Source organism: Ranitomeya imitator, chromosome 1 (assembly GCF_032444005.1).
Source record: "Ranitomeya imitator isolate aRanImi1 chromosome 1, aRanImi1.pri, whole genome shotgun sequence".
Classification (NCBI taxonomy): domain Eukaryota; kingdom Metazoa; phylum Chordata; class Amphibia; order Anura; family Dendrobatidae; genus Ranitomeya; species Ranitomeya imitator.
The window spans coordinates 120,814,778-120,832,829 of NC_091282.1; the positions used below are offsets into that span (position 1 = coordinate 120,814,778).

The 18,052-nt window shown below is 43.2% G+C and overlaps 1 protein-coding gene across 1 annotated transcript in view; it reads left to right on the forward strand.

Annotated features, from left to right (window-relative positions):
• ANKRD31 (ankyrin repeat domain 31) overlaps positions 1–18,052 on the forward strand; it is a 297,365-nt gene that overhangs the window by 58,368 nt on the left and 220,945 nt on the right. Inside the window, exons 3-6 of the mRNA XM_069750287.1 lie at positions 3,392–3,459; positions 6,966–7,048; positions 7,186–7,232; positions 12,033–12,097. Of these exons, the coding sequence (XP_069606388.1) occupies positions 3,392–3,459; positions 6,966–7,048; positions 7,186–7,232; positions 12,033–12,097 (263 nt within the window). The remainder of the gene's footprint in view (positions 1–3,391; positions 3,460–6,965; positions 7,049–7,185; positions 7,233–12,032; positions 12,098–18,052) is intronic.

An 18,052-nucleotide genomic window follows, 5' to 3' on the forward strand; every position in this document is an offset into this window, starting at 1 on the left:
CTCCCAGAAGAAGACATGGCTGATGGCTGGCTGATATGCTCTCTGGCTGGCAGGCTAGGCTCTCTGGCTGGCAGGCAGGCTTGACTCTCTGGCTGTCAGGCTTTTGGCTCTCTGCTGCCAGGCTCTTTTCAGGCAGACAGGCTAGGCTCTCTGCTGGCAGGCTCTTTGCAGGCAAGCTAGGCTCTCTGCTGGCAGGCTCTTTGCAGGCAGGCTAGGCTCTCTGCTGGCAGGCTCTTTGCAGGCAAGCTAGGCTCTCTGCTGGCAGGCTCTTTGCAGGCATGCAGGCTAGGCTCTCTGCTGGCAGGCTCTTTGCAGGCAGGCTAGGCTCTCTGCTGGCAAGCTCTTGGCAGGCAGGCTAGGCTCTGCTGGCAAGCTCTTGGCAGGCAGGCTAGGCTCTGCTGGCACGCTCTTTGCAGGCAAGCTAGGCTCTGCTGGCAGGCTCTTTGCAGGCAGGCAGGCTAGGCTCTCTGACTGGCAGGCTCTTTGCAGGCAGGCAGGCTCTTGGCTCTCTGCTGGCAGGCTCTTTGCAGGCAGGCAGGCTCTTGGCTCTCTGCTTGCAGGCTCTTGGCTCTCTGGCTGGTAGGCTCTTTGCTGGCAGACTCTTGGCTCTTTGCAGGCAGGCTCTTGGCTCTTTGCAGGCAGGCTCTTGGCTCTCTGGCTGGCAGGCTCTCTATGGCTGGAAATGAATGAGGGCCTCACTGGCATTGTTTATATACTGTATGTGTCCTGGGGGCAGGCCAATATGTTCTGAGCATGCTCAGATTAAAAAGCTGGATCAGGTCGCCGGATCCAGCCTTTTCCGGATCTGGCACATTCCGGCGTCCATGGACATGCATTGTAGCAAAAGGCCGGATCCGGCCTTTCCGGCTTTTTCACCGCAGACATTTGTAGACGTTTTTTCCAGACGCCGGAATCGAAATTTTGTCCGGATCCGGAAAAAACAGGAAGGAACGTTGGGCCATGCAGCGTAATCCGGCGCTAATACAAGTCAATGGGGAAAAACCTTATCCGGTTTTTAATTTCGCCGGTTCCGGTTTTTCTAAAAATAGCCGTTATGGGCAGGAATGAAAAAACCTGATGTGTGAAAGCAGCTTAACACATAGCCCAACAAAAGAGCTACTGCTAATATCAAGTGACATACTCTGTTGCCATGTGGACTCACCATCCTCGCGCTCCAATGCACATTTCAACCTGCTTTGTCAGTGCGTTTTAATGGAAGAGGGAAGCACCTTTATACATGTGCACCCAAAAAAACGAGAATTACTTATTTAATTTTTTTTTATTCAAGACAACATCTTGAAAACATTAATACTCTTCAAAATACTGTCTATTAGGTAATACAGGAAAGATATATATCTTGGTACCGTGCTTATTATCATTAGATGATAAGCTCTTGTCCCAGTGAATTTTACACTATTCAATAGAAAACTGTTTTGTACAGTGGAAAAACCATTGTGACAAGTGCATATCATCTAATCTACAGTCTTTTGAAAGGATTCATGCTTTCAAGTTTTTTTTTCAAAAAATAAGTAATTCTCTGGGTTTTTTGGGGGTACCTTCTTGTATCCATAAAGATGGAGAGGTATGTCCCAAATGACTATAAATTATGTGAACAGACCACTCTGATGACACATGCTGCACTGTATTTCCCATCGCATATATGCGCCATCATAGTGTGCCATCTTTTTGAACGTTTTGTTAATAATGTTCAAAACCTGCTAGAATTTACTTAAATATTTAATGGATTCAAAAAAAAACTTCTGGAAAACTCCAGTATAAGAACACCCTAAAGACCCTGAAAAATGCTTAAACAATAAAATAAAAAAAACTTGTGGGAAAAACTCCAAAGAAAAAGATCTATTCAGGAAGCGTCTTCTGCTTGGAAAAATGTTTTTGACCACCATAAAGAAAAACAAAAAACTTAGCTTTATTTTGGGCTGCATTCCCACATCCGTTTTCCCCATCTGTGTACGAACTTTTTTTAATATGGACAGCACACTGACTCACAGAATTTCAAGAAAGCATTCACTCATTTGATTTTTTTAGGCTTCTTTCACACTTCCGTCTTGAGACAGCCATCATAATGCGTAGGCGCGATGTATCGACGGATGTTGTAAAAGATTGGCAAACGGATGTAACGCATCCAGTAAAGTGACGGATCCGTCGAATTCGGTAGTACCTGAATTGTAATGCATACAATCCTGAGAGAGAGAGATTTGTATTTTTTTTCCCGAATAGAAAATCCTTCCAGGCATGCTCAGAATTAAAAAATGGGATACGTCCCTGGATTCCTGTGTTTGACGGTCAGCAACGGATCCTGCATCCATAGGCTTCCATTATAGCCAACGACGGACAGTGCAGAACCCGTCGCTGAGCGATTTTCCGACGTGCAAAAAAAAGTTCCTCTAAACGTTTTCTCCGCCCGACGGACCGCTATTTTCCGACGGATCCAGTGCACGACGGATGAAACGGATAGCCATCCGTCACAATCCGTCGCTAATACAAGTCTATGGGAAAAAACAGGATTCTGCTGAAAAATTTGCAGGATCCTGTTTTTTCAAAAATCAACGGATTTCTACGGGAGGAAAAAGACGGAAGTGTGAAAGAGGCCTTACAGATCCATGTGTTAATCTGTTAAACTCGGTGCATGGCCTATACTCATTTGGTTTTGTGGATCAGACTCGTCCGTTCAAGTCTATGGGGATTTGTCAAAAATGGATGAAAAACAGAAGACCTTTGTTTTACTTCTGTTCTGTAAGGCCGGGGTCACACACAATGTATAAAAAATCTGTCCAATTATGGCTGCTGAGAATCGCACAAATGTTCTCCATATGGTGATCCGTATCTCATCCGTGTGCAATGTCAGGATGCTTTTATTTCTCATCCATATGGTGAGATTTTCTCACACACTTGCAAAATGAGCAAATAATGGCAGAGCCAATTTCCTGTCACCTGCCCAATGCCTGAGAATTTCTTGCAAGTGACACTGATGGTCCGTGTGCTGTGCAATTTTTTTTCTCACACCCATAGACTTGCATTGGCGTTTCTCAGCTGAGATACGCGGACAATCGCAGCAGCATGCTACGATTTCACTCGCAAGTGTAATATGGACGAGAAAAAAACGGTTAACACTCGTCCGTATTACAGTCTAGTGTGACTCCGGCCTTACTGTTTTAACTGATCCATTGCTGAGTATCAAAAGTTCAGACATTTCTGACTTTAATAAAAATGGATTAGAAAATAATAGAGGCGAAATGTATTACATGTGGGAGACAAATAGTCTGTTTTTAATTAATGTAAAAATGAAAAATGTCTATAAATGTAACCTAAGATGTAATGTGGCAATGTGATTTTTTTAGATTGCTGATTGTTTTGTTTGTGAATTTTAAAGGATTTTTATAAACGATGACTACTCTCCCACATCTGATTCTGGTTTATGTCCTACAAACAAAAATGTTGGTAAGTCACTTAACTTAGCCGTTATCAACCTTTTATACAATACTAGACTGTGGCCCGATTCTAATGCATCGGGTATTCTAGAATATGCATGTCCCCGTAGTATATGGAAAATGATGATTCCAGAATTCGCGGCAGACTGTGCCCGTCGCTGATTGGTCGAGGCAACCTTTATGACATCATCGTCGCCATGGCAACCATTATGACATCTACGTCGATACTGTGCCCGTCGCTGAATCAGAAATGTGGGATTTCTACGTCCTTTATAACATCATCGTCGCTGTGCCCGTTGCTGATTGGTCGAGGCCTGGCGGCCTCGACCAATCAGAGACGCGGGATGTCTACGTCGATACTTTGCCCGTCGCTGATTGGTCGTGGCCTGGCGGCCTCGACCAATCAGAGACGCGGGATTTCCAGGACAGAAAGACAGACAGACACAGACGGAAAAACCCTTAGACAATTATATATATATAGATTCACCATATGCGTGATTTTACAGATTGAATAATAGTTTATTACAAAAGTGAACAAAATGTGTTTTGAGCATGTGCTGTCACATATGGAGAAACATAAAATAAAGTGCATATTACAACTACAGGTTCATTCTTCTAGTATCCAGTTTAACTTGCAGTAGAGAATGGATAAATCACGGAACCAGTGGTACAATCATTTCTCCTAAGTGTCCAAGGAGCCGTTTTGCCAGGCAGCATGTTGCTCATGCTTTTGTGAGCAGCCTCAGCATGGCTGAAATGTTCTCCCATGCCCTGCAGTGGATCATCGAGCACATCTGGGACGTCAATGGCCGGCAATAAAGGGAGCAGCCTACAACGGATCTAGATGGTTTGCCCAAGTGCATTCAGCACGACAGAACATTCCTCAGACTACCATTAATACCAGCCAAAGTGTGTAAGTGCAGGGATTTCTTTGTGTTGTGCCCATACTAGATATTATAAAACTTTAGGTATTTTGAAAATTTGAAGTTTTTTTCATTCTAGATAACTTGCGTGCCATTAACATTATATATACAGCGGGTGAAATAAGTATTAAACACATCACCAATTTTCTGAGTAAATATATTTCTAAAGGTGCTATTTGTCATGATTTCTCTACCTAGTGAGTGACAGCTCAGTCGTCCAATCTAGTGCAGGGGCGGGCTGAGCTGTTGGTATTTTGATTGACAGCTCATCCATCCAATCTAAGATTGGGAGGTTCCTTCAGGTATTACCTGTTCTAATGATTACCAGCTACTTATATAAGCTGTCAGTCCCAGATCTCTGCCAGTTATAGCATTTGCTCAGTGTTGCATGTTTGCCTTGTATTCCTGTGCTCTGTTTGTTGATCTATTGCTTCCTGACCTTGGACCTTGTTGTAACCATCCTTTTTTTGTCTAGCTTCTGTGATCTGATCCGCAATCCACCAGGTATTTTGATTTTGGACCGTGACATAACTATGCCTTTTGTCTTTCCCTTTTAGTTTACTATGTGCTCTCTTGGTATCCGACACCGGGACGTTTGACGGTTAGTCCATGAGTAGTGAATAGTGTCACGTTACGATGACCATATACTTTTTTTCCCCCACCAATAAATCCAGTTTGTAAACTCTGTCATCTGGTGTCAAATCTGACTCAGATGGTCCAAAATCTGGCCAGGGAGTACCAAACCCTGGAATTTTCCCCGTCCCAGCTGCATAGTTAGTTTTCTAACACCATGGGGACTTCCCAAAGCTCTTCGCTACTGACTGTAGTTATAACTTCTGTGCCTTCTGATGTGCAGAGGGTCTCTCCCGAACCATTAGTGGCACTTCCTGATATCTTTTGGGGGGAGAAATACCAGTTTAGAGTATTCAGGAAGAGATTCAGACATATTTTATCTTATGACCCCGGTCTTGAGGGGATGAGTCCCATGGGGTGGGAATAATGATGTCCCTACTGCAAGGGCACCCTCAGACTTGGGCATTTTCTTTGTCCCTACTAGTCCAAGAGTGGTCTTCTGTGATGCCTTTTTTGACATTTTAGTGATCATCTATGATGAATGATGAATCTGACAAGGTCACTGTTTCGGAGACGAGGACTATAGTTCCAAGTTCTGGCAGTGGTCCTCTGATGTGTTGTGGAATGATGCAGCTCTCATTTGCCAGTTACACAGGGGTCTTTTTGATATAAGGACGCTCTGGCTTTGCATATGCCACCTTGTTCCTTGGGGGGAGGCTATGGCTCTCAGGTCATTCGAATAGATTGAAGAATTCGTGAGAGATCTGATAAGCGACAAGGGGTTTCAGTCATTTTTCCCGAGTCCGTCCATTTACCTGAGGTGGAACCAATGGACATTGGAGTTGCCAGCTCTTGAGCCATTGAGAGGAGACGTCGATGCTATCTCAGACTCTGCCTTTACTGTGGTCGCACACACAGTTTGTTTACATACTCCTCTTGCAGACCAAGCAGCTTATTGAGCATTTTTCTAAGCTCACAGCTATATTTAGCACCACCGTCTGCCCTCCCACTGCATACTTATTGGCTGTTAGTACCTGTCCTAGCCCTGTCATTCATTCCAATATTGGAAGTGATAGTGATCCTGGTCCTCTGTAGAAGTGCATCTCTAATACACCTCACATCACATCCACAGTGGTGTACATAGGTTACACATCACATCACCCCTGTACATAGGTTAAAGGCTGAAGGCCTGGGTTCCTCTGGTATCTGCCAGGCGAAAAGGCTTGCGCTAAGTCTGTCCAAGGTGGCCTTTTTGAGTCTGTGACCTCTGACAGCCGTTAGAACTGGTTGCTGCCGGATCTGAACTGATGGCATTGCTGGACGTCTGATTTTAAACGGAAGTAAACATGCTGTGCCTTTCATCTGCTGCACTAAATTTCATTGGCCAATCACTGTGCCTACAGTCCTAAAAGTTGCCTATTTCTTGGTGACTTCAACACTGAGAAATACAGTTTGGCCTTATCCATCATGTAGTACCATCGAGTAAACGTCTGATTGGCTTTAAATTTATTCTGCAGCAGGGCAACAACCCCAAACATACAGCCAATGGCATTAAAAACTATCTTCAGTGCAAAAAGGAGTCCAGGAAGTGATCATATAGACTGCTCATGCCCTGATCTCAACATTATCGAGTCTGTCTGGGATTACATGTAGAGAAGGATTTGTACAAGCCTAAAACCACAGAAGATCTGTGCTTAGTTCTCCAAGATGTTTGGAACAACCTCCCTGCAGAGGTCCTTCAAAAAGTGTGTGAAAATATATCTAGACTAGAGGAATTGATGCTTTGATGCTGTTGTGACGGCAATAGGTGGTCAAACCAAATATTGATTTGATTTAGATTTATTTTTTTTTGCTAATTTTTGTTAATTGATATAAATAAACTATTAACTGTTCTATTTTTGTAAATATTCTCACTTTGCAGCATTTTTTCTTACTTGCACTGTAATTGTAATATATATTTGTCCTTTGTAAAAGTCTTGAACAAGTTGAAGGAAATGTAACTCACGCTTCACACTCCTAGGCAAACAGTCTCCAGAAATACATTTGGTTTCAAAAATTTTCCCAGCTGCACAGGCCAACAGTATGGAAACTGCATCGAAACAGGTATTACTTAGTGGCATTCAGTGGCATTAATTACTTTTATAATGTGAGCATGTTGAATGCACACTGCTGAGCAAGTATTAGCTTAGTATGGAAGATAATGGCTTTCTGTATCTTTGCTTGTTTCATGTTTGCACTAGGTTTCTGATACACTATTAGAGGAGGAGGCTTCTCAGTCTATATTAAGGTACTAAAACGCGAATATGAAAATGAATTCATCTGTCTGTTAAATATTATTATTTGTTTTAAAGTGCTCTTAAAAGTTTATTTCCAGAATTGCAGGTTATCCCCTATCCACATGGGTTTCTGTAAGTCTTTCAAGTCTCTTCACAACTGAATTGGTCAAACAATGTGTTTATAGTTAAGACAATAATCAAAAAAGCAAAATGTAACACTGTGGCCAAGAGAAGAAAAGTATCTCTCTTCCTAAATAAACCACCAAAAGAAGTGAAAATAGAGGAATACTCCCAGAAATATTGCGAACTAAGGAACGGAGTAGAAGAATCATCCACCAAAAAAAATAAAAATTTTTTTTTTTAAAGTATCACATATAAATTAATTATGTTTGATAGACAATGAATTTATATGTGATACTTTTAAAAAAAACTTTTTATTTATTTTGGTGGATGATTCTTCTACTCCGTTCCTTAGTTTGCAATGTGTTTATAGTCCTTTCTTTGTCCTCATTGGGGCACAGTCATGCCGGAACAGAAAATGACCTTCCCCTAAGTTGAAAACATACAATTGTTTAAAATATTTCAGGAATTGTGCTTTCTGTTAGATAGTTATCCAAGACCATGTTTGTTCATCAGACTGCTAGTTTCATGTTATATTTCACATAGTTATGTGGCTCCTCAAAATCCCTATGTCAAATGAGCAGTTCTAGAGTAGCACAGACCGGTGGCACTGGGGCAGCAGGAGGGAGAAGTGGCTGTAGAATAATAGAGCTGACGTGGATCAGCAAGGACTGGTGCAGCCCAGCTGGGTTAGTGATGTCCTGTGTAGCAGCCTGGATCTGTGAATACTGGTTAAGCAGAGTTGGGACCGCAAGATCTAATTTATTATTATTTATTTATATAGCACCATTAATTCCATGGTGCTGTACATGACAAGGGGTTACATCAAAATACAAATATCACTTACAGTAAACAAAACTAACAATGACAGACTGGTACAGAGGGGAGAGGACCCTGCCCTTGCGGGCTTACATTCTACAGGATTATGGGGAAGGAGACAGTAGGTTGAGGGTTGCAGTAGCTCCAATGGTATTGAGGTGGCCGTGTAGTCATTACAGGCTGTAAGCTTCCTTGAAGAGGTGGGTTTTCAGGTTTCTTTTGAAGGATCCAAAAGTAGTGGATAACCGGATGTGTTGGGACACAGAATTCCAGAGGATGGGTGATATTCGGGAGAAGTCTTGGAGGAGATTGAGTGAGGAGCGAATAAGCATGGAGGAAAGGAGGAGGTCTTGGGAGGACCGGAGATTACGTGAGGGAAGATATTGAGAGATTAGTGTGGAAATATACGGAGGAGAAAGGTCATGGATGGCTTTGTAGGTCAGTGTTAGTAATTTAAACTGGATACGCTGGGAAATTGGGAGCCAGTGAAGGGATTTGCAAAGAGGTGAAGCAGGAGTGTAGCGAGGAGAGAGATTAATTAGTCGGGCAGCAGAGTTAAGGACGGACTGGAGAGAGGTGCGAGAGTGTTAGAAGGTAGGCTACAGAGGAGGATGTTGCAGTAGTCGAGGCGGGAGATGATTGGGGCATGCACGAGCATTTTGGTAGAGTGTGGGTTGAGGAAAGGACGGATTCTGGAAATATTAATTGAGCAGAACTGGATCTACAAATGCGCTGGAACATATTACGTGAAAGCAGTGGTGAACCGCAGGATAGCAGAATTGTGCAGCAGGGTTTGATGACAGTAGTGATGCAATCACAGAATAGCCAAGTTGTACAGCGTAGCTGGGTTTATCATAGTGTCCAAAGCAGAGCTGATGCAGGAATACCCAGTGAAACAGCAGAACTGGGTATATCAAGTGGTTTATAGGCAGGTACACTCACTACACCGGTCTTTCTTGAGTTCAAGGCTGCAAATTCATTAATAGGCATAGGCCACTTGATGATTTAGGGGCGCCTTCTTCTCCCACTCCAGAAATGCTAATGCAGTCAGTCCAGTACAAAATACCAGCACTCTTGATGAATTGGACATGTGGTGTGCACACGCCCCGACTCCTTCCCACCTTAACCCATTTCAGTAGCGTTGGTCTAAACTTGCGTTAAAACACAACAAGTTTCAACATCTTTGTGCAACTCTACGTTGCACAAACATTTTGTGATTTTTCAAAGCTTTTACTCCACTTTTCTGGTGTAACATTTTTGATGAATTGGCCCCACTGAGTAGTAAGGTCTAATGGAAATGTTTGTTTTTGTTGGGTTCTATACGGTTTATAAGGGATCCAAAAGTTAGTAGAAGCTTCAGCACTATATTTAAAAACCATGAAAAACCATGATGTTTATTTAAAAAAGGTAGTAGAAGCTCCAGCACTTCTAGAACTACAGGTCCTTCTCAAAAAATTAGCATATAGTGTTAAATTTCATTATTTACCATAATGTAATGATTACAATTAAACTTTCATATATTATAGATTCATTATCCACCAACTGAAATTTGTCAGGTCTTTTATTGTTTAAATACTGATGATTTTGGCATACAACTCCTGATAACCCAAAAAACCTGTCTCAATAAATTAGCATATCAAGAAAAGGTTCTCTAAACGACCTATTACCCTAATCTTCTGAATCAACTAATTAACTCTAAACACATGCAAAAGATACCTGAGGCTTTTATAAACTCCCTGCCTGGTTCATTACTCAAAACCCCCATCATGGGTAAGACTAGCGACCTGACAGATGTCAAGAAGGCCATCATTGACACCCTCAAGCAAGAGGGTAAGACCCAGAAAGAAATTTCTCAACAAATAGGCTGTTCCCAGAGTGCTGTATCAAGGCACCTCAATGGTAAGTCTGTTGGAAGGAAACAATGTGGCAGAAAACGCTGTACAACGAGAAGAGGAGACCGGACCCTGAGGAAGATTGTGGAGAAGGACCGATTCCAGACCTTGGGGAACCTGAGGAAGCAGTGGACTGAGTCTGGTGTGGAAACATCCAGAGCCACCGTGCACAGGCGTGTGCAGGAAATGGGCTACAGGTGCCGCATTCCCCAGGTAAAGCCACTTTTGAACCATAAACAGCGGCAGAGGCGCCTGACCTGGGCTACAGAGAAGCAGCACTGGACTGTTGCTAAGTGGTCCCAAGTACTTTTTTCTGATGAAAGCAAATTTTGCATGTCATTCGGAAATCAAGGTGCCAGAGTCTGGAGGAAGACTGGGGAGAAGGAAATGCCAAAATGCCTGAAGTCCAGTGTCAAGTACCCACAGTCAGTGATGGTGTGGGGTGCCATGTCAGCTGCTGGTGTTGGTCCACTGTGTTTCATCAAGGGCAGGGTCAATGCAGCTAGCTATCAGGAGATTTTGGAGCACTTCATGCTTCCATCGGCTGAAATGCTTTATGGAGATGAAGATTTCATTTTTCAGCACGACCTGGCACCTGCTCACAGTGCCAAAACCACTGGTAAATGGTTTACTGACCATGGTATTACTGTGCTCAATTGGCCTGCCAACTCTCCTGACCTGAACCCCATAGAGAATCTGTGGGATATTGTGAAGAGAAAGTTGAGAGACGCAAGACCCAACACTCTGGATGAGCTTAAGGCCGCTATTGAAGCATCCTGGGCCTCCATAACATCTCAGCAGTGTCACAGGCTGATTTCCTCCATGCCACGCCGCATTGAAGCAGTCATTTCTGCCAAAGGATTCCCGACCAAGTATTGAGTGCATAACTGAACATTATTATTTGATGGTTTTTTTGTTTGTTATTAAAAAACACTTTTATTTGATTGGATGGGTGAAATATGCTAATTTATTGAGACAGGTTTTTTGGGTTATCAGGAGTTGTATGCCAAAATCATCAGTATTTAAACAATAAAAGACCTGACAAATTTCAGTTGGTGGATAATGAATCTATAATATATGAAAGTTTAATTGTAATCATTACATTATGGTAAATAATGAAATTTAACACTATATGCTAATTTTTTGAGAAGGACCTGTATATTTAGAAACCATGATGTTTATTTAAAAAAAAAAATATCAAGGTTTTATTTAAGCCAAAAAAAATTAAAAAGGCATGTTAGACATAGAAGTACTACGTGTTTCGAAACTATAAACAATTCAACAATTATATAGTGCATTAATCTTGCAGTTGATAGACGGTATTTCTATATACTTCTGGGGTTCTCTGTACTCATCTGATATAAATTGATCAAAGAGTCTTTCCTGTATTTTAGGGGGTAAAAGTACTATGTGACTCAAAAGATTACCACATGAACACCGCATCCTTCAAAGTAAATAGGAGTTTTCTTACCGCTATGGACTAAAAATGTCTTAACAAAGCATTCAGTAGGAGTTGCCCTTACCAGACTGTCCCTACGAAAGATAAAAAATTGTATCTAGTTAGTAAAGAAGCTGTTGAAATAATGTAATAAAAATAAAGCAAAATGTATTGCTAACATTCATTGATCAGCTTGTAGCTGACAATGCATTTGTTTTAATAGTTGCAGTAAGGCACATGTCTATGCTGGGAGTTTATTTTTCTGGAAATTGAATACCGTAATTATTTTGTAATCTGGCAAGAATGCTTTATGACTCGGGTAATCCATTATAGATCATAAGTTGCATAGTTACTTAGGTTGAATAAAGACCTAGGTCCATCATGTTCAACCTTTCTCCACCAACTGTACATTTCATCACTAATCTAGCTATAACCTTCAATGTTATGTGTATCAAGGAAATCGTCCAGCCCTTTTTTTTAAAAGGAAGCACATTATCAGTATTTATAATAAATGAATGATTAATAATGTATCATTATTTTAGGAACTGGAAAAGACTTCCACCTCATAAAGATACTGGTGACTCTCCGCCTTCCATGGATCCTGAAGGTACTATTCTTCAATAATCTGGTCGTTCATGGCGAGAAATACCAAATATGTGTTATGCAGTAAAAGGTTAATGGGAACCTGTCACCCCCCCAGGCATTTTTAAGTAAAAGAGCCACCTTCTGCAGCACTAAGGCTGCATTCTGTGAAGGTGGCTCTTCTGTTTGTGCTCCCTAATAACGCTGAAATATTAAGTTTTATAAATTGTGCACCATACCTGTATTATGTCCTGGGGGCATGTTTTTTTCCCCCTGACTCAATTGCATCCTAGCCGTCAATAATCCCCTCAGTGCACCGGGCGCCGCCTCCTCTGTCTGTAGTGACATAACTGGCGCCTGCGCTGTGCTCTTATTTTTCGGGCATGCGGCGTACGCGCTGCCCTGGAACTCACATCAGCTGATGTACTGATATCGCGCCTGCCCTTAAAGGGCCCTACCAGCTGTTTCCCCATGATTCCGACTCAAAACATGACTCCTCCACCACCTTGCTGACATCGCAGCCTTGTTGGGACATGGTGGCCATCCACCAACCATCCGCTACTCCACTCATCTGGACCATCCAGGGTTGCTCAACACTCATCAGCAAACAAGACTGTTTGAAAATTAGTCTTCCTGTATGTCTGGGCCCACTACAACCATTTCTGCTTGTGAACACTGTTTAGGGGTGGCTGAATAGTAGGTTTATGCACCACAGCAAGCCTTTGAAGGATCCCACACCTGGAGGTTTGAGGGACTCCAGAGGCACCAGCAGTTTCAAAGAACTGTTTGCTGCTTTATAATGGTATTTTGGCAGCTGCTCTCTTAATCCAATGAATTTGTCTAGCATGAAACCTTCCTCATTATGCCTTTATCTGCATGAACTCTGTCTGTGCTCTGTTTCAGTCACAAATCTCTTCACAGTATGATGATCGCTCTTAAGTTTTCGTGAAATATCTAATGTTTTCATACCTTGTCCAAGGCATTGCACTATTTAGCATCAGAGAGATCCTTTTTATTTCCCATATTGCTTGAAACCTGTGGCCTGCTTAATAATGTGGAACATCATTTTAAGTAGTTTTCATTGAATTAGAATCACCTGGAATACTAATTATCACATGTGTTTAAGATTGATTTCAGTGATTCATTGAGCCCTGAGACACAATACCATCCAGGAGTTTATTTGAAAAACAAAACAATTAAATCTTTGACAAATCCAATTTGCATAATAATTTGGAACATGGTGTATGTAACGTTAAGTTCCTACACGTGGTAACTTTGCACAGGAGTTGGTGAGTTGGAAGTTGCAAAGGTTGCTGCAGCATGGGCAGGGCAGCTGTAGCCGACTTGCAGAAATGGGCACACATGCAGCATACTTGACACAAGTAGCTCAGGCAGCTCTGGGTAGGTAAGTTTTGAGAAACCACTGAATCACTAAGTTGAGCACAGGGGCCAGGCTTAGTGCATGTGTGGGTGGTTGTCAAGCATCTGAGCTAACACCTGATTACGGCCATTGTCACACAGAACCATGCCTGGTTGTAGGTTCAGGGGGCGACAGTCACATATCAGTCTGGTCTGTTAGACATTTCAACAACACTGCGGCAGTGTGCGGTTTGTCACCTAAGCAAATTAGCCTCAGCTGAGCTTGTTGCCGCTTGGCTGAGACAGTGCTGCAGTGCTTACAACTTGCGACTGATGTTTCTGAGATGGAAGATGAGGGGGAGGTGCAAAAACTGCTGTAGAAGGTGGGGGAAACCCTAACTGAACCTGGGCCCGCAATCCTTGGTGTCAGTAGCATGTATTCCGTCCCAGGGTTCGACTGAGTCCCGGCTTCCACAATGCTCACCTAGTGTGCCATCAGGGAAATGTAGCATCACTTGTCGCAAACACTTATCCACGTGTCTGTGGTTAAGTGGACCTTCCCAGTAACAGCGTTGGTCAGGGCACTGCTGATGTTATGGGAAGGTGTGTATGGCACAAAAGGAATTATAGTGGCGGCTGAGGAACAAGCAACTGTTTAGTATTGTGGCCTGTGGGTGGGTGACTGCGTATTTACAGTTGTGGTCCAAGGGCTGGCTTAGGGACAACTGAAACCTGCTCTGGCACAAGTGAATATGTGTGCTGACGGTGGTTGCAAGTGTACAATGACAGGTGGGAGGCATCTTCGCCTGCATCATGGATAGTGCCTTGGTGTGGACATAGAACAGGGAAAGAGGCAGTAGTGTCACCCGCAGACACTGTTTCTGAACTATGGCGTTCGGCCCAACTAGTCGGGTGCTTTGTTGTCATGTGCCTGAGCATGCTGGTGGTGGTCAGATGGTAGTTGTGCTGGCATGGCTGATATTGTAAATGACCTTTTTGGGGTTAACTGGAGTGTCTTTAAAGAAGCGCCAGACTTGTGAACACCTAACCCTTGGCCTGGCAACCGTGTTGGTGCTCTGGGGTACAATTGCCCGCCTTGTGTCTCTGGCCACTCCACTGCCTCTTTCTGCCGGTTGTGGTGCTGGGGATCCCTTCCTCTGTGCACTGCTATCTTCGCTCTGCATGTCACCTTCCCAGGTTGGGTCATTGACGTCATCGTCCACCACCTCGTCTTCCACTTCTGCACCCTGGTCCTCTTCCTGACTTGCTGACGTAACACCACCACTTGTTGCCAATTGTATCTCAACATCATCCACCTCTTGCGACAGTTATTGCATTTTACCACCGTTACCTTCTTGTGAATGTGGCTGCTCAAATATTTGGGCATCGCTACATGCGATTTCCTAATGTCCCACTTGAAAAGGGCAGGTTGAGAGGCCAGAATCTATAACTGGAAATATGAACAGCTCTTCAGGGGGTCCAAGTGTGGGATCACTTGTCTCCGGGCACTCGGAATGGTCGGAGGAAGGAGGATCAGGGTGAGGATTATTTGGTCCCGAATCACGGCTACTAAGACTGGACCGTGTGGAAGACAGGGAGGTGCTGGGAAAGTGACAGGAAGCATTATCTGCTATCCATCCAACAACCACACTGGTCTGGCTTTAACCTTTGTCAGGCTGCATAATTTTACAACGTTAACAGGCTGCAGAGGTACAATTGTACCTTCATATATATTTTATTGAAATTTGGCCAATATATTCTGGACCAAAACTGCAGAGATGTCACAAAATTTCAGCCCTCTACGGCTTTTCAAAAAAAAAAGAAAAAGTTATTGCAATTTTAAAACGGAATAGTTACAATTGTAGCTACTCAGCTGGACGAAGGTTAAGAGTCCTGTTCCGCTCGCCCCTACAAAGTGGGACTGGAAGCTAGGTTGACATGATGTGTGTGTTTGTTTTGTGCTCCAGCAGAAGGCACAGTTTCACCTTGCCCACAGCCTCGGCCTCTGCACTTACATCAGCATCACGTCCACTTCCCTGTCCCTTACCAAGTGCCTTGCCCATTTTAAATTGTGTGATATATCCCTATTTAGAAAACTTTGCAGGATTAGTATCGCTGGAAAATGTGCCCACCTCAGATGGACTTGTTACAGTGCACAAGCAATATAGCTATGCTATTTGTAACTGACCAACTCTGGCTTTTTTATTTTGATGCACAACTGGTGCAGTATAAATGCCGTGTAATATTTCCCTACTGAAAATAATTTGCAGGATTAGTATCGAAGATGTGCCTACCTCAGACGGACTCCTTACACTGCAGGAGCAATAAAGCGACGCTATTTCTAACCAACCAAGTCTTGCTGTATGCTTTTGATGCACAACTGGCGCAGTATAAATGGAGTATAATATTTCACTGCTGAAATAAATTTGCAGGGTTAAGAGCCAAAATAAGCCGGATTACTCACCGGTAATACTCTTTTAGTGAGTCCACGACAGCACCCTACAGGAGAGAGGGATCCGCCCCACAGGAACAGGAAACCTACAGAAAGATAAAAGGGGGCGGTCCGCCTTTCCTCCTCAGTTTTGATTTCAGAGTACCCGGAGGACCGCCAGTATTAGGCAAATATAATTTATTTCATTTTCAAACTCATTTGCTCATGTATGATTAAAAGAATTTTACTCAATAGTTAGTACTATATTAACCTAGGGAGGGATGTAAGAGGGTGCTGTCGTGGACTCACTAAAAGAGTATTACCGGTGAGTAATCCGGCTTTTTACCCCTCGCCACGACAGCACCCTACAGGAGATCTTTCAGAGACCATCACCTAGGGGGGGGACCACCGTGCTGAGGACAGTCCTGCCAAAGTCTAGGTCAGAAGTTGACGATAGGTCAAGCCTATAGTGGTTATAGAAGGTAGAAGGATCTGACCAAGTTGCCGCCTTACATATGGTTTCTATTGGGACGTCTCCTCTTTCGGCCCAGGAGGATGCCATAGCTCTGGTAGAGTGCGCTGTTATGCCTTCCGGAGGGTTTTCTTTCCTCGCGGAGTAAGCCAATGTGATAGACTCCCTGATCCACCGGGATAGGGTGCTCTTTGTGACTGCATGACCCTTCTTGTGACCCTGAAAGGATATAAACAGAGCCCTACACTGTCGCCAGCTACTGGTCCTTTCAATGTATTTTAAAACTACTCTTTTAACATCTAGAGTGTGATATTTACATTCCTCAGGAGTGGAAGGGTTACTGAAAAAGGTGGGTAGGACTATTTCTTGTGACCTATGGAATTTCTTCGCTACCTTGGGAAGATAGGAAGGGTCTAATTTAAGAATCAACTTATCCTGAAAAGTTAGCAGGAAAGGTGGATCTATAGAAAGAGCTTGGATGTCACTGATTCTCCTAGCTGAAGTCAGTGCTACCAAAAGGACAGTTTTAAGTGATAAATATTTAATGGATACTGAATCTATTGGTTCAAATGGAGGATCTGTTAGGGCTTGTAGAACTAGATTTAGATCCCAGGGTGGAATTCTAGGTATATTAACAGGATTTATCCTTTCACAAGCCGTGATAAATCGGGATACCCATCTATTTCCTGCAATGTTATGGCCATAGAGGGCTCCTAGTGCTGATACGTGAACTTTTAACGTATTTACAGCTAAACCTAGTTCCCTCCCTTTTTGAAGGAATTCCAGGATAGACTGTATCGGAATTTCTGATGTGTTGGGAGATTTATGGAACTGTAGGAATTTTTTCCAGATTTTTGTATAAATTTTCGTAGTAGAGCGTTTTCTACTTTGGAGGAGTGTGTCAATTAGTCCCTCGGAAAACCCCCTTAATTTTAGCATCTGCCTCTCAAATTCCAGGCCGTCAGATGGAGATTGTCCACCTGGGGGTGGAGAAACGGACCCTGGAAGAGAAGATTGAGTGTCGAGGGGAGGACCCAAGGGTCCGAAACCGACATGGCTTGTAGGCATGAGAACCATGGCCTTTTGGGCCAGAATGGTGCTATTAGTACAACTCTCGCTCCATCCTCCCTGATCTTCCGAATGACCTGTGGTAACAATATTATCGGAGGGAAGGCGTACGCTAGACTGTATTGCCAAGGGATTTGGAAAGCGTCTAGAATGTCCGGATGATCTGCTAATGATAGGGATGCAAATTTCTGGACTTGCCTGTTTTGTCTCGTGGCGAAGAGATCTAATTGCGGACAACCCCATAGGGATACTATCCGTTTGAAGATATGATGGCTTAGGCACCACTCTCCCTGCCTTAGGGTATGTCGACTTAAGAAGTCTGCCTGCTGGTTGTTTTTCCCCCTTATGTGAACTGCAGTGAGGGATAATAGATGTTTTTCTGCCAAATCCAGAATTTTCCCAGCGGAAGACATCAGAGTCTCTGATTGAGTACCTCCTTGTCTGTTTATATAAGCCACAGTGGTGGTGTTGTCTGAAAGGATTCGAACGTCTTTTCCCCGGAGCTGTGGGAGAAAATGACATAAGGCGTATCTTACTGCATTTAGTTCTTTCAGATTAGATGAGTTGTGGCATTCTTCAGTGTCCCATAACCCTTGGCAAAAATCATTCCCCATATGAGCGCCCCATCCATGAGGACTGGCGTCAGTGGT